This window comes from Thunnus thynnus, chromosome 17 (genome assembly GCF_963924715.1).
Source record: "Thunnus thynnus chromosome 17, fThuThy2.1, whole genome shotgun sequence".
Lineage (NCBI taxonomy): Eukaryota > Metazoa > Chordata > Actinopteri > Scombriformes > Scombridae > Thunnus > Thunnus thynnus.
Window position 1 is genome coordinate 2,998,802 of NC_089533.1, and position 14,215 is coordinate 3,013,016.

Consider the following 14,215-nt stretch of genomic DNA (forward strand, 5'->3'; position numbering starts at 1 on the left):
GTGAACCGAGGAGAACTGCTGCTGTTTTAAGGGCAAAGCTGCTCACAGCAAATATTGATTTCATTTACATTTCTGCTGTTTACTCAACTTTGTAAGAAGTTAATTGATAAATTAAAACAACTTATAGCAATATTTTTGTAAGCATTCTCACTTTACTTTTAGTGCCTAAAACTTTTACACAGTACTGTGTGTGTATATATATATATATATATATATATATATATATATATATATATATATATATATACATATATATATATATATTTTTTTTTTTTTACATCATCCCTCGCCTCTCCATGAATGGATCAGGATTATTATGGATCTTTATAACATGGACTTTATCTATAAGGTATAATTAGCCACAGCTTGTCTGACTGATCAGTTTGTTAATGTCAGGCATCATTTTATCAGGAGAATCCTGTCATCAGCAGCCTGAGCAGCACAGAAAGGCAAATACGTGAGCTGCAGCCTCTCAGGTGAGCTCTGATGTCATAATGAAATATCAATTTCAAGTTTTAGGCAAGTTACTGTATATTAACACAGTAGTGGAAATGACTCAAATGCTGTACTTCAGTACAATTTTGAGGTATTTGTACTTTACTAATTTGTCCCAAGTGCTGTTATATTATTAAATACATAGTTATCGTACAGGGCCACTCCCTTAACTCACTCCTCATTGTACATTTACATTTGTCTTACGTTTACTGAATTTGGCACTTTGTACTTTTTGTAATAGGCCTATTAAACTGCATTTGAATTGCCTAAGATTGATCTCCAAGCTCTCCCTGTTTTTTACTGTTGTCTTATTTTTAATCCATGCTGATTGTGGTGAAATCAAAGACAATAAAGTTTATAACCTTACCTAACCTAATCTTTCAGCCTGAACAGAAAATAGGCATGCTGTTATTTATGAGCACAGCAAACTCTCACACACTGTCATGTTATTCTAACAGACCTGGACATGCCGTCTGGTGTCCCATCAAACCTGTATTAGTGCATCAGTAAACCCACATTGTCAAGAGCAGTTATGAAAAAAACACAGAGCACATGTTTCTGTCAAAGAGTGTACTTTATTTAGTTTTTAACCACCATCATATATCATGATATACACAAAGGAGAGGCGGCTCCTCTGACTAGATGTGTGCTGACCTTGTCCTTGATAGCTCAACAATATGATAGGTTAATGTTAAGGTCATCAGTTTTAATGATTTCTCCCTCAGTTCTGATAAATTATTTTTTTATGTCAGTTTTAGATTGCGGAAGCAGTGTCATTATCCATGAGCATCATTGACTGTTACCATGGAGACGAAGAAAGTCCACTTTGCCTTACACCACAAAAATTTTTTATTGTTGTGAATGCTGGAAAGCTATTTATAATGCTATTTACTTTTAAATACTGAATTTATTCCAAACTGATTAAGATTTTTGTGTGAAGTTGGTTCATTGAGTTCCCCCATACCACCCAATTCACACACCATAACCAATTCAAGTCTAACCCTAACATTAACCTAACCTCAATTCACATCTTACCCCTAATGTTAACCTCAGAAATGACGTTTGTTGTGCTGCATTAGGACCGGGCTTTGGTCCCCATGAGGACTATTGGTCCCAATAAGGTCAGTGTTTATACCAGAAACGGTCTCAATAAAGATAGGAAAATGCATACACAAACACATGATGGAGTGCTTTATTGGATGATGTGACTCAATATTTATTGAGGAATTGTGAGAAAGATGATTGCATATTAAATATCTTCAGCCACATATTCTTGGAAGTATAACATTAAATGAGCAACTTCCCATTTTAGAATCACTGGCTATAAAACCACTTTTCTTAACACAGATAGTGGCGTTTAGATTTGGATTGTGGCAGACGGCGGCAATTTGAAATGGAATGAAACCCACTGATGTTAGACAGCCCAAAACAGTAGTCGATGGCTCCACATCCACCCACAACACGATGGCTTTTCCCTTGCCTTCTGCTATTAAAACCTGACAAAAAATCAGGTGGTCTCTCTGTCCTCAATTTTAAATATTATTTTCGGTCATTTGTATTAAGACCTCTCTCAACCTGGTTTAACCCAGATGCTGCTATTTCTTGGAAACCTATAGAGGAAAACTTAGCTCACACTTACAGATTGGTAGATTTAGTTTACTCTGCGTTACCAGTAAAGCATGCCAAACTTCGTCTTGGACATAGCATTACTTTTCCCCTGTCAGTATGGCATAATGCAGAAAGAGAATCAAATACAACTCAGAAATGGCACTTAAACAGCCCAATTTTTCATAATAATTTCCTCCTCTCAAGAACTGTCCCATTTTCATTTCCTATTGTGGAAGGATAAAGGTATTCATGTTCTTGGAGATATCTATGATAGTAATGGGTTACTTTCTTTTAATGACTTATGTACTACCTTTAATTTACCTGCTTCATCTTTTTTACAGTATCTCCAACTGCGATCTTCCATGAAGGCCTATGGTGTTCCCTGGAACACACCTCTAAGGCCTATGGAACTACATTTGAATTGCCTATGATTGGTCTCCAAGCTCTCCCTGTTTTTTACTGTTGTCTTATCTTTAATCCATGCTGATTGTGGTGAAGCGAAAGACAGTTTTCCATATTGTTGATAATAAAGTTTATAACCTTACCTAACCTAACCTTTGAGCCTTAACAGACAATAGGCATGCTATTAATTATCAGTGAAGGGAGTAAATACTCCACATACCGTATCTCTCTTTTAAAAGCTGCCTCTAACACACTGTAATGTTATTCTAACAGACCTGGACATGCCATCTACCACCTTAACTCACCCTTCATTGTACATTTACATTTGTCTTATGTTTACAGAATTTGGCACTTTGTACTTTTTGTAATAGGCCTATTGAACTGCATTTGAATTGCCTATGATTGATCTCCAAGCTCTCCCTGTTTTTTTTTTACTGTTGTCTTATTTGTAATCCATGCTGATTGTGGTGAAATCAAAGACAATAAAGTTTATAACCTTACCTAACCTAACCTTTCAGCCTTAACAGACAATAGGTATGTTGTTATTTATGAGCACAGGGAGTGGATACTTCACATACTGTATGTCTTTTAACAGCCAACTCTCACACACTGTCATGTTATTCTAACAGACCTGGACATGCCGTCTGGTGTCCCATCAAACCTGTATTAGTGCATCAGTAAACCCACATTGTCCATAGCAGGTAAAAAACACATAGAGAGCATATTTCTGTTAAAGAGTGTACTTTATTTAGTTTTTAACCACCATCATATATCATGATATACACAATGGAGAAACGGCTCCTCTGACTCCTCACCTTCAAAGCCCTTAATGGTCAGGCACCATCATATCTTGAAGAGCTCATAGTACCCTCTTATCCCACTAGAACACTGCGCAGCCTGCACCTGGGGTCCTGCCTGGTGTGGTAGTCACCTCTATTGATCTTGTACTGAGTGCCTGTTCTTGTGCTGCCATGATCAGTGCTTCTGTGCTGTCCTTCAGTCCAGCCTTTTCCAGCCACTGGTAGGATTTCTTGTTATCAGCCACTTCTTCTATCTGTCGGTGGTACATGCCCTGTAGGGGCTTGTCCCTCCATGATGGTACCTCCTCCTCCTCTGCATCATCGGGTTTCTGCTGCCTGAGGTATTCACTTAGCAGTTCATCTTTTGGGGCTTGGGATGAAACCCTCCATGCATTGTGAGGAGCTTCCTTGTCTTGATATCAGTGGCCTCTGTCTCCTTCTTTGGCCAGCTTACTATACCAGCGGGGTATCTGATGACTGGCAGGGCGTTTGTGTTGATGGCTCGTATTTGTTCTTCCCATTCAGTCCACTTTTCAGGACCTGCCTTACTCTGTGTAGGTATTTGGCTGTGGCTGACTTCCTTGTGGCCTCCTCAAGGTTCCTATTTGCCTGCAGGATCCCAACGCATTTGTAGCTGTCCTGAACATCTGCAATGCTGCCTTCTGGTAGTTCAACCCCCTCAGTTCTGATCATCTTCCCTCTCTTCAATACCATCTGACTACAGTTATCTAGTCTGAATGACATTCCGATGTCATTGCTGTAGATCCTGCATCACCTTGGTATATGCTGCACTTGATGGTAACTTGTGCAATTGGCTTTGAGTTGGCCTCCAGAGTTGTTTTCCACAGCCCCATTGAGTTCTTGATGAAGGCTCTTAGTGTCCTGTTGATGTTGTACACTATGTGTGTATATATATATATATATATATATATATATATATTTACTTTTTTGCAAATAAAAACTATTATTATTATTGTTATTATTTCCATAATTGCTGATACACATCAGTTAAGTTCAGCTTTCTTCCTTCATAGTTGTTGTTTTCAAACTATAAGGTTAACACATTGTTTTACTGTTTGTATGTTAAAACCTGTACTTCTCCCTGTTTGTACTACTTTGTACAATGTACTTTGGCAAAACTGTTCTTCAATATGATCATGCCAATAAAGCCTCATTGAATTGAATTGAATTGAGAGAGAGAGAGGTGTGTTTGTGTTTGTGGGAGGGAGGGCAGGTCATTTATGCCAGAGCAGATCAGATGATATGAACTTATTGTACAGTAATGGCTCTCGACAAAGTGATCTGTGTGGTAACTCTGCTGACTCTACTGACACAAGGTAAGTGTCAGCCTTCATCTGCACACACCTGAACCAATGCCATTCATACTGAGAAGGAAGTAAAATCCTCTAATTTAGTAGACTGTTTGTATGTAATTCAAACTTCCAACTGCTTAAGACACTACCTGAAAATGCTCTCTTGTGCCTGCCAGGCACTTGCTAGGATTATACCAATTAAATGTTAGCAAAAATTAGACGTTGTCACTAATTGGGTAACCAGTTGCACAAATGTGATTCTGTTTTCTGAGCAAGATGTTACTGGCCTTTGGTTTGATTCCACAAAGGAGGATGAATGTGGATTATATGATGTTGATGGTTGCATGTGCCTTCTGTCCCTCCATTACTGTGGTAATGAAAATGAAAATACTGTATTTTAACGTCAAATCTTACAGTAACCTACTGTTAATGTCTGTTCTCGGTTTTGGCTCCAAAAAGCATCAACATTTACAGTATTTTACCGTATTTAGAAAGAGCAGTAACTTACTGTTAGAATTCAGCTGTATTTTTACAGCAATTTATTACAGTGTATAAAATACTGACCTGAAAAGTAGCCAGTAATTATAACTGTGAATTAAATGTAGTGCAGTAAAAAGTACAATTTTTACATCTGAATTGGAGTGGAGAAAAAGTACAAAGTAGCATAAAATAAATAGTGCAGGTACCACAAAATTGTATTTAAGTACAGTACTTTGGTAGTTTCTACTGTGCGCAGGTTTTTATTTTATTTCATTAGAAAGTAAGTAGTTGTTTAAAGTAAAATATTGTAACATCCATGTATTCTCATTTTATAACTCATTTTAGGGACTTTCACATTAGGTGATCAGTAACATTCAGTCAATCCAGAAAGGAACAGAATCCATTAATTTTACGCCTTAAACCCCTTTAAACATTTTATATTTATATCAATGTGACGTTTTCATGGAGTAAGTCACTTTTAATTAATATTTTATGTGGGATTTGATCCTTAATACACTAAAGGTAAGCTCAAACTTTCTTCTCTACTCAGTCTGTCCTTACATTAATTATTTTATTTCTGTAAGCTTGCAAATTAAGTCACATTAGTGGCTCAAAAGTCAATTATTTGCCTCATAGAGACAAAGGTCCCTTTGTCTCTATGAGGCGAGGTTGGATACATTAAAAGGTCAATAAAGGGCATTTATTGTGGTCACTGGTGGGACAACAGTTTGTGTTGTTACGGGAATGTGTGCAAAAGGTTGGTTTCTCTGTTGGCTCTCTGTGAATTCATCTTAAATATCCACCACACACAGGCTTTCAGTTTAAACATTATATGTTGAGCTCAAGCCAAGATATTATTTCAAACTCTGGCTCCCTCTAGAGCCACAGTAGATGTAATGCATTTGTTTTCACAGGCTGATTAGTACCAATCATGAAGAGTAAACTCAACCTTATGTAAAAAACAGTGGAGTGCTCCTTTAACTGTTTTTCTGACGTTCAGGCATCACCAGGGATCAAACAAGTCTGTCTCCTAGAAATTTTGTTAATAGACAACTGAACTGCAACAGAAAATACACTTTGAAGGAAACAATGCTGCCAGAATGATGATTTCTGTCAATATAATGAGAAAATGTTGTTAATGAACACATTTGGCAAGTCACAAAAATGTCGATACTGACAGTACAAGTCAAATGTTCAGTGATTCTTTTTTTCCCCTGCCACCAAATATCCGACCTTGCAGTAAAATATCAACTTGTAGTGACTATAGTTTTATTAGTTTTTTATGGTTGTGTTTCGACACTGGCAGCACTTAGGTTAGAGAAAGATCATGGTCTTGGTTTAAAACAGAAATGACATGAAGCACGAGACACAATGTGTTTATTATCATTTAACCAAAAAAACCACCATTTTTCATTAACATTTGCTTTTTTTGTCAAAATTAAAACAGACACAGGACTCAGGACACAGACCCTGGTCTCCAGTGTAGGACTACAACTAATAATTATTGTCATTATTGATTAATCCGCCAATTCACTGATTGATTGTTTTGTCTACATAATTTCAAACAAGAGTGAAAAATGCCTGTTATAATTTCCCACAGTCAAAAGTGAAATTTTTAAATGTCTTGTTTTGTCTTGGACCAACAGTCCAAAACCCAAAGACAATCAATTTATTATAATGAATGAGAAGCACTGAAATACTTACAAATGACTAAAACGATTACTCAGTCGTCAAAATACTGTCAAATTATTTGGTTTGTCAATGAATTGATCAATTAATTGATGCAGCTCTAGTCCGGTGTCAACATCCAACTTTTCTTAGATACTGTAAATGTTCCTTAACTAAAGAAAATAAAGTAAGAGGAAACCATGTGAGAAAAATCACTATTTGGTGGAGCTGTTAATAACTCATAGACATCTGAAATGTGACCCGGACTACACACTGCTTTTTGTAAGACGTCAAAAGCCAAAAATTTTGGAAACCACTGGTTTCATCAGTCATGAGTAGATTTGTCTTTCAGCAAACATCCAGTCAGAGGAGCCGTCTCCCCTTTGTGTATATCATGACATATGATGGTTGTTAAAAACTAAATAAACTACACTCTTTAACAGAAATATGTTCCATCATTTTTTCCGACCTGCTCTGGACAATGTTGGTTTACTGATGCACTAAAACAGGTTTGATGGGACACCAGACGACATGTCTTGGACTTTAATTATGGGCAATTCAAATACAGTTCAATAGGCCTATTACAAAAAGTACAAAGTGCAAAATTGTAAATGTACAGTGAGGGTTGAGGTAAGGGAGTGGCCCTGTATGATTGAGCCCTCGGGACAATTGATGTCTTGTTGACATTTTTGGTGGCTTGTGGCAGCGTAAAGCGCCTTCCTGAGGGAAGCGATTCAGATTGTGGGTACAATGGATGGGACGGATCTCTTGTTATGTCGAGGGCTTTCTTTTTGGTATTCAGAACATGCCTGCTGCTTAGTTGCATCTGTGGTTTCCCTGTGATTTTATTGGCGGTATTAGACTTTTCCCTTTACATTTGACATCCAAGTGTCCGTACCACACAACCATGTGAAAAGACAAGATGCTTTCCACCAGATTATTGTACACCATGTCAAGAATATTCTGGCTCACCTTGAAGTCATTAAGTTTCCTGAGTAGGTATAACCTCTGCATAGCTTTTTAAAAACATAATCTGTGTTATCTATAAAATTAAAGTGGTTGTCTGTATAAGTTCCTAAGTAATTAAAACAACTAACTGCAACTTAAGTGCTGTCATTACTCAAATTACACTGTAGGATTTATTCTTTCCTTTTTTTTAAAGACAGTAATTACACTTTTTGTTCATTTTTTACTGTCAAAAATGTGCTGACTCTGCAGGTTCTGTTACTCTGCTCTGAATTTTGGCCTAAACCATTTTTGTTTGTTTGTTTAGCTGCATACTTACTTCAATGAAACACGTTTTCAATTCCAATTAAACCCTCAAACCCCCTGTAGCCTATATATTCATTAATAATCCTCATATGTTCTGTAAGTCTAACAACTGAACCTTGGACGTGGCTCCACTGGCACTTTTCTCTCTCTGATTATTTTTCTTTTTCCCAATGAAGTTTAATTATAATTTTATTATGTAACAACAGTAGAACATAATGTCAAGGAGGAAGATAGACAACTACATATACAGATAATTAAACATATTAAAGATATGAAAAAATAAACAAATAAATATTAAAATTAAGAAAGATAAATAATACCAGAGCAAAAATAAACAGAGAAATTTGAGAAAAGAGAAGAAACACAATTACACAAACATCTGTAAAATAGTCTGATAGTTTTAAAAGCTTTTTTGTTCAAAGAAGACTTTTCTTTATTTTTTTTTCATTTATTTGTTCCCCCTAAACTAACAAACTGTGTCCATTAATGACTAAATTGTGCCAAGACTTCCCTCATATTAATAGCTTTATCATCTTAATTACATTTTTAACAGTTTAATACAGTTTACAATGTTCAGTATGATCTTGGACTGAGATGCAGGTCATTCATGAAAACAGAAAAAACAGAAATTTCATGGTTGTAGTATTGAGCTGAAAACAAAGATGACATTAACCAAAAAGGTGTCCTCCCTCTTCCCTCTTATTTATTTTGGTTCTTGGTATGATCACAGCCGAACCCCCCCAAAAATTAGTTAAAAACATCATAAGTATGAAGGTCTTAAATGTCCTGCCTGAATACATACTGCATACATTTACATACTGCTTGGAAAGATGCACTACTTTATTTAATTTAATTAGTGACAAAAGACCAAACTTTATTCCAGATGTTTTTCCAACAACAAATAGCTCTGGGAAACGGTATAAAAGTTTATAAACCTTCCCAGTGGCTGACTGACGGGCAGGGGAGAAAAATATAAAAGACACCTGATACATTCAATGGGTCCCATCAGCAGAGAACAATGATGCATGTTTGGTAAAACATCTCCAAATAAGATGAACATTTTACACAGTGGCTCAGAATATACAGTAAGGAAAATAACATCTCTGTATTTAAAACATTTAGTTAGCAAACTCTGAAATATAACACAGGGAATGGCTAACGTTTTAAATGTTTATTTTTCAAACACATCTGTGGCAAAAACAAGGAACTATTAACATTTTGAGAATTAGCTGTTTTGAGCCGTCTTGTCAGGGAAACGAGAAGCAAAATTGGTGAAATCAAAGGAGAATTCTTTTGGCCATGAGTTTGTAAATGTTAACGACCTCGTTATGGTCCATTTGGACCTTCCCTCCCTCTCAATGGACAACAGCAGAGGTTCTGAGAGCCTTCCTTCTCCACATCTGTTTGTAAGCTGGGTCGTGATCACCTTTAGTTTGGAGAATGATCGCCCAACTGATGCAGTCGTCACTGGCAGCTCCGACTGCACTGACCCAAAGACAACAGAACCATGTAAACTAGTGAGTAGAACTGTACCAGAACCAACTGAATGACAACCACAACATGTTTTTAAGGGTTCTTTATTTTCCTGATGGTCAGCATACACTCATTTCTACTATAATGGCCAGTTTACCCCATCATAAGGGCATCTTACAGGGCAAAGTATCTCATGTTCTTCACTGGAAGGGCACCTCACCATGTTTTTGTTCTTTGTGGGGGCACCTTAGAGGACACTTTTGCAGTATTTTTTTGTCCTTTGTGGCATCAGGCGGGATGGTTGCCCCCCCCCTGCCCTCAGCATGGGGGGTATCCTGTTTGATGAGGGTGAAAAGTTGTAAAAAGGAACCAGTAAATTATAAATTCTGGTTATTTCATTATCATAATGATTTCTCAAGCAATGCCGTCAAAAACAACAACTCCTTTACTGTAAGTGAAATTTCTCTGTCTCTGTTATCTGAGAGAAGAGACAGGAAAACGTGTTTAACTCATATTTTAAAAATATGTGTTTAAGTGAGTTTAGTAGTCAATATTGTGATCATCACAAATGTCTTCCCATTGACATATCATGTGTAAATATATCACATAAAGAATCAGTGAATATAAATGCTGAATTGTTGTTTCAAGAGCTGTTTGTTTTCTGTTTTTCAGAGTCTCACTCACAACTAGATGGTAAGTCAAAGTTTCCACTTGTTTACATTTTAAACATGTTGTTGGATAGAAAGGTTGATAGTTTGATTGTTGTTGGTATTTGCTGTCAAAGCCAGAATTCCAGTCTTAAAGGACTGGTTCACTATTCTTCAAGGGCAACTTAAAACAACAGTCAAGTGTCCATATGAACAGTGAAAGAGGTTTTCCTCGCTGTAATCATTCTTCCTGTTCATACTGGATATTAAAAGATCCTTTAAATGTTCTTTCAATGGAAGTGATGGAGGCCAAAATCCACAGTGAGTCCACACAGTCATTTAGTGCAGAAATGCATTTAAAACATCTAGACTAATAATGAAATGAGATTATATTTTCACCTCTTGTTATCTTGAGAGCCTCCCAGCAGACTCCCAGGATCTTAATCTTCAATCCACAGTTGAAGGTTGTAATCCTGCAAACAGAAACCACAGTGGTAATTCAGGGAGGGCCGAGCATTGCTCACTATGTGTTTTTATCTTCCGTCTCTCTGTAGTGTGCGGTCGGCCTGCGCTCAACATCAGGATTGTTGGAGGACAGGCGGCCTCTGAAGGCAGCTGGCCCTGGCAGGTCAGTCTGCAAAGATCTGGGAGCCACTTCTGCGGAGGATCCCTCATTAACAAAGAATGGGTGCTGACGGCTGCTCACTGCTTCAAAAGGTGAGCAGTTAGAGTAGAACTGTGATGGAAAACAACATGCCATGAGACCCCTCCAAGGGGTCGCAGGATGAATCTGAGGGGTCTCAAGATGATTAACAGGGCAGGAAAGAAGAAAAATATTGTTCTGCTGCTGAAATTTAGATTTTAGATCCTTTTTTTTTCTAGCTTTGTCTTGTGAAATACTGGAGAGTTTTACTTCCTCAGGCCTCCAACAGTTATTCAAAAAAAAACAATACATAAGGTATAGTAGAAAAATCTCTGGTTGAACCAAGGATTGCAGACGGACAATGCTTTAGTTTGGTCACCAGCCGAGAAGGATAGGAACGACTTCTCTAAGTGACAAAAGAGACATGATACCAAAAGTCTGAGTTGCATTTTAAGGTTTAATTTAGTCCTGAGTAGCATTAGAGCTAACCAGAAGGGTATCTGTGTGTTCCAAGAGAACACAGACATGTCTGCTTAAATTCACGTCTTGGACATTAATTAATTAATAGCATTATCATCTGTTCCATTTGTCTTTGTTCCCTCTACCTGTGGAGTTAAAACAGTTTAATACAGTTTATAATATTTAGTACAATCTTGGGCTGAGATTCAGGGATAAACCTCATGTTTTGGCTGTTAAACACAATGTTGTGTTATTTCTCTTAGACGTACAGTATATACTGCGATAAAAGATTATTTTGCTGTAAAAGAAAAAAAATTGTTTTGAATATACAGCAGATTCAGCTTGTCTTCTGGCAATTGGTGCAAAGAACATGGGCCACATGAACACTTTATTCATTTTAGGGACCAGTTTATGTAATATGAGGGTAGAACTCAGTAAATTTAGATTGATTGTAATTTGAGGATATAAATTTGTAACTTGTGGGACTTTGATCTCCTTGTTGCGACATGGTCTTAAATCTATTTGTATCTGCTTGACTGAAGTGGTCTCGACTGCAGCCCTGCTCTTCATGTCTTTGCACTGCTTTGTTTCTCTTCTGATCTTCAGCACCAGCACAGCTGGTTTGGCTGTGCTCCTCGGTCTCCAGAGTCAAGAGGGGTCCAACACCAATGCGGTGTCTCACAGAGTCTCTCAGATCATCAAACATCCCAGCTACAACCCTAGCACTTTTGACAACGACATCTCCCTCCTGAAGCTTTCCTCACTGGTTACTTTCAACAACTTTATTCTACCAGTGTGCCTGGCAGCCTCAGACAGCACTTTCAACGACGGCGTGGACACCTGGATCACCGGTTGGGGCAACATCGGATCTGAAGGTAGGTCATACAGCAACTGGGGCACATTTATTACTTGTGCTTTCTCAGATTCATAAATGCATCTCGGTGAGCAATGAAAAATTTGCATAACTTACAGTTTGTAGTGATATTTTTTATCATAATCTGCATGTGACAATACTATCACACCCCACGTTTCAAAAGAATTATAGTATTAAAGTTCTGATGATGATGTCAGATGAAAGATCATTAAAATCAAGAGGGTTCATGTATCAGAGGAGCATTAATGTGCTGAGTAAATTTCAGTTGCAACTGGACTACAACTGGCTCCTCTCGGCTTTAGGGAGCTTTATAGTGAGTTTCAGCTCATTGTTTATCTGTCCGGTTGCAACTTTACTGTTTTGGTTCACTCTCAGCGCTCTCATAGCATCGTTTCGGCTGCAGAAGGCAGCTGTTTTAAGAGAAAAAGCTGTAAAAAGCCACTGTACACTACCTGCTCAGCACCAAACAGCAAAAAGACAGTTAGCTGTAGACTAGCTGGTGAACATAGTGGAGTATTTAGCAGCTAAAGATCCAGAATTTCCGTCAGGAGTTGGTAGAGAGCAAAAACAGAGTGAATATTGGACTTACACTCACCAGGTGGACAGAAACACAACTCCAAATGAATGATAACGTTGCTCCATAACTGCTGGATGTGGAAATAAGCAAACATATCAACTTAAAAGCTGATGATATGTCAGTGTTGTGTTCACTACTTGTTTCTGCTGAAAACTAGTAGACAAAACAAGTGATATGAGTCCTTATTTCACCATTTGTGTTGTTTATTAAACTGATTTTGTGTGTCTTTAGTACCTCTTCCTTACCCACAAAACCTAATGGAGGTGGAGGTGCCTGTTGTTGGGAACAGACAGTGTAACATTGACTATGGCGGCATAATCACAGACAACATGATCTGCGCTGGGTTACGTGAAGGAGGGAAGGATTCCTGTCAGGTGATCATTTTACCACCTGTGCTTCCCTCAGATTTCCCCTCCTACAAAGATTCTTTCTCCTGACCCACTCCTGAATGTTTCTCTCCTCAAAGGGGGACTCAGGTGGTCCAATGGTGACAAAGACAGGAAGTGTTTGGGTCCAGGCTGGAGTCGTGAGCTTTGGTTTTGGTTGTGCGGAGCCTAATATCCCAGGAGTCTACGCCAGAGTGTCCAAGTATCAGTCCTGGATCAACAGCCAAGTCACCAGTGAGCAGCCAGGCTTCGTCTTCTCCATGTCCGGTGACCTCTCTAAGGGTAATTCATGTCTGTTAGCTACAGTCATGTGTTTTTCTGTCATGATGACCATGCTTTGCTAAGGGGTGTATTCTTATATCCACCATGTTTACATCTACAATGTTTTAGCCTGGAGAGGGGTCAAACCTCTTTCTGTGTAAAATATAGCCTGAGAATAGGTAAACGTATGTCTATACAACAATGTCTAAGGAGTTTCATATGTGTCACATGGCGGATGTTGAGATGCTGTGATGTGTCTTAAGGCAAGAAGATGTCATGACCAAGTGAGGAAGGCTGAAAAATGTATTGTCTAAAATACTATAAGACATGAAAGAGAAACTGACTCTCCTTCGGTCATTATCTATGTGCTGCTGATGAATGACTGCTTGCAAGCAATAAAGATCTTCTGAGGAAAAGAAATATTGTGTCAACTTGGTGTTTGAACTCTCATCTGCAATAGAAAAGAACTGATTTTTCAGCTTCCACGACACTGTCATGTCCAGGCTTTGTGAACGGATATGACAGATTTTTAACCGTAAATTAGTATCAGCTTGTTCCACCTCTTCATTTAGGATAAATGATCTTTACACTGAGGGAAATGTTCAAACCAAAGGCTCTATGCATTTTATAGCTGCACTATTCCAACAGAACAGAAATATTCCAGATGTTTGTGCATCACTTTGTACAAATTTTCCCAAAAGTCAGCCTGACATGTTTGGTATCTTTGGCAATGTTTGGATCTCTGCTAGAATTCAAATTATAAAATGGATAGTTCCGGTCCTTGATAATGATTGGTTGAACTGCGTTTGAGGCTGTTGTAAAATACTCCATAAACACACACCTGTGACCACATTACA

The 14,215-nt window shown here is 37.9% G+C and overlaps 1 protein-coding gene across 1 annotated transcript; it reads left to right on the forward strand.

Annotated features, from left to right (window-relative positions):
* Positions 1-4,509: 4,509 nt before the first annotated feature.
* Positions 4,510-13,778, forward strand: LOC137201251 (serine protease 27-like). Its single transcript, XM_067616201.1, has 6 exons — positions 4,510-4,642; positions 10,184-10,204; positions 10,713-10,875; positions 11,867-12,135; positions 12,943-13,085; positions 13,178-13,778. The coding sequence occupies exons 1-6, from the start codon at positions 4,588-4,590 to the stop codon at positions 13,439-13,441; spliced, it is 915 nt and encodes a 304-aa protein (XP_067472302.1). The 5' UTR covers positions 4,510-4,587; the 3' UTR covers positions 13,442-13,778.
* Positions 13,779-14,215: the final 437 nt, after the last annotated feature.

Bases quoted from the DNA above. Each gene is read 5' to 3' on its own strand.
- LOC137201251 (XM_067616201.1), top strand. From the start codon at position 4,588: ATGGCTCTCGACAAAGTGATCTGTGTGGTAACTCTGCTGACTCTACTG. The intron at 10,205-10,712 runs GTAAGTCAAAGT...GTCTCTCTGTAG, and splicing joins GTCTCACTCACAACTAGATG to TGTGCGGTCGGCCTGCGCTC. The intron at 12,136-12,942 runs GTAGGTCATACA...GTGTGTCTTTAG, and splicing joins GGGCAACATCGGATCTGAAG to TACCTCTTCCTTACCCACAA.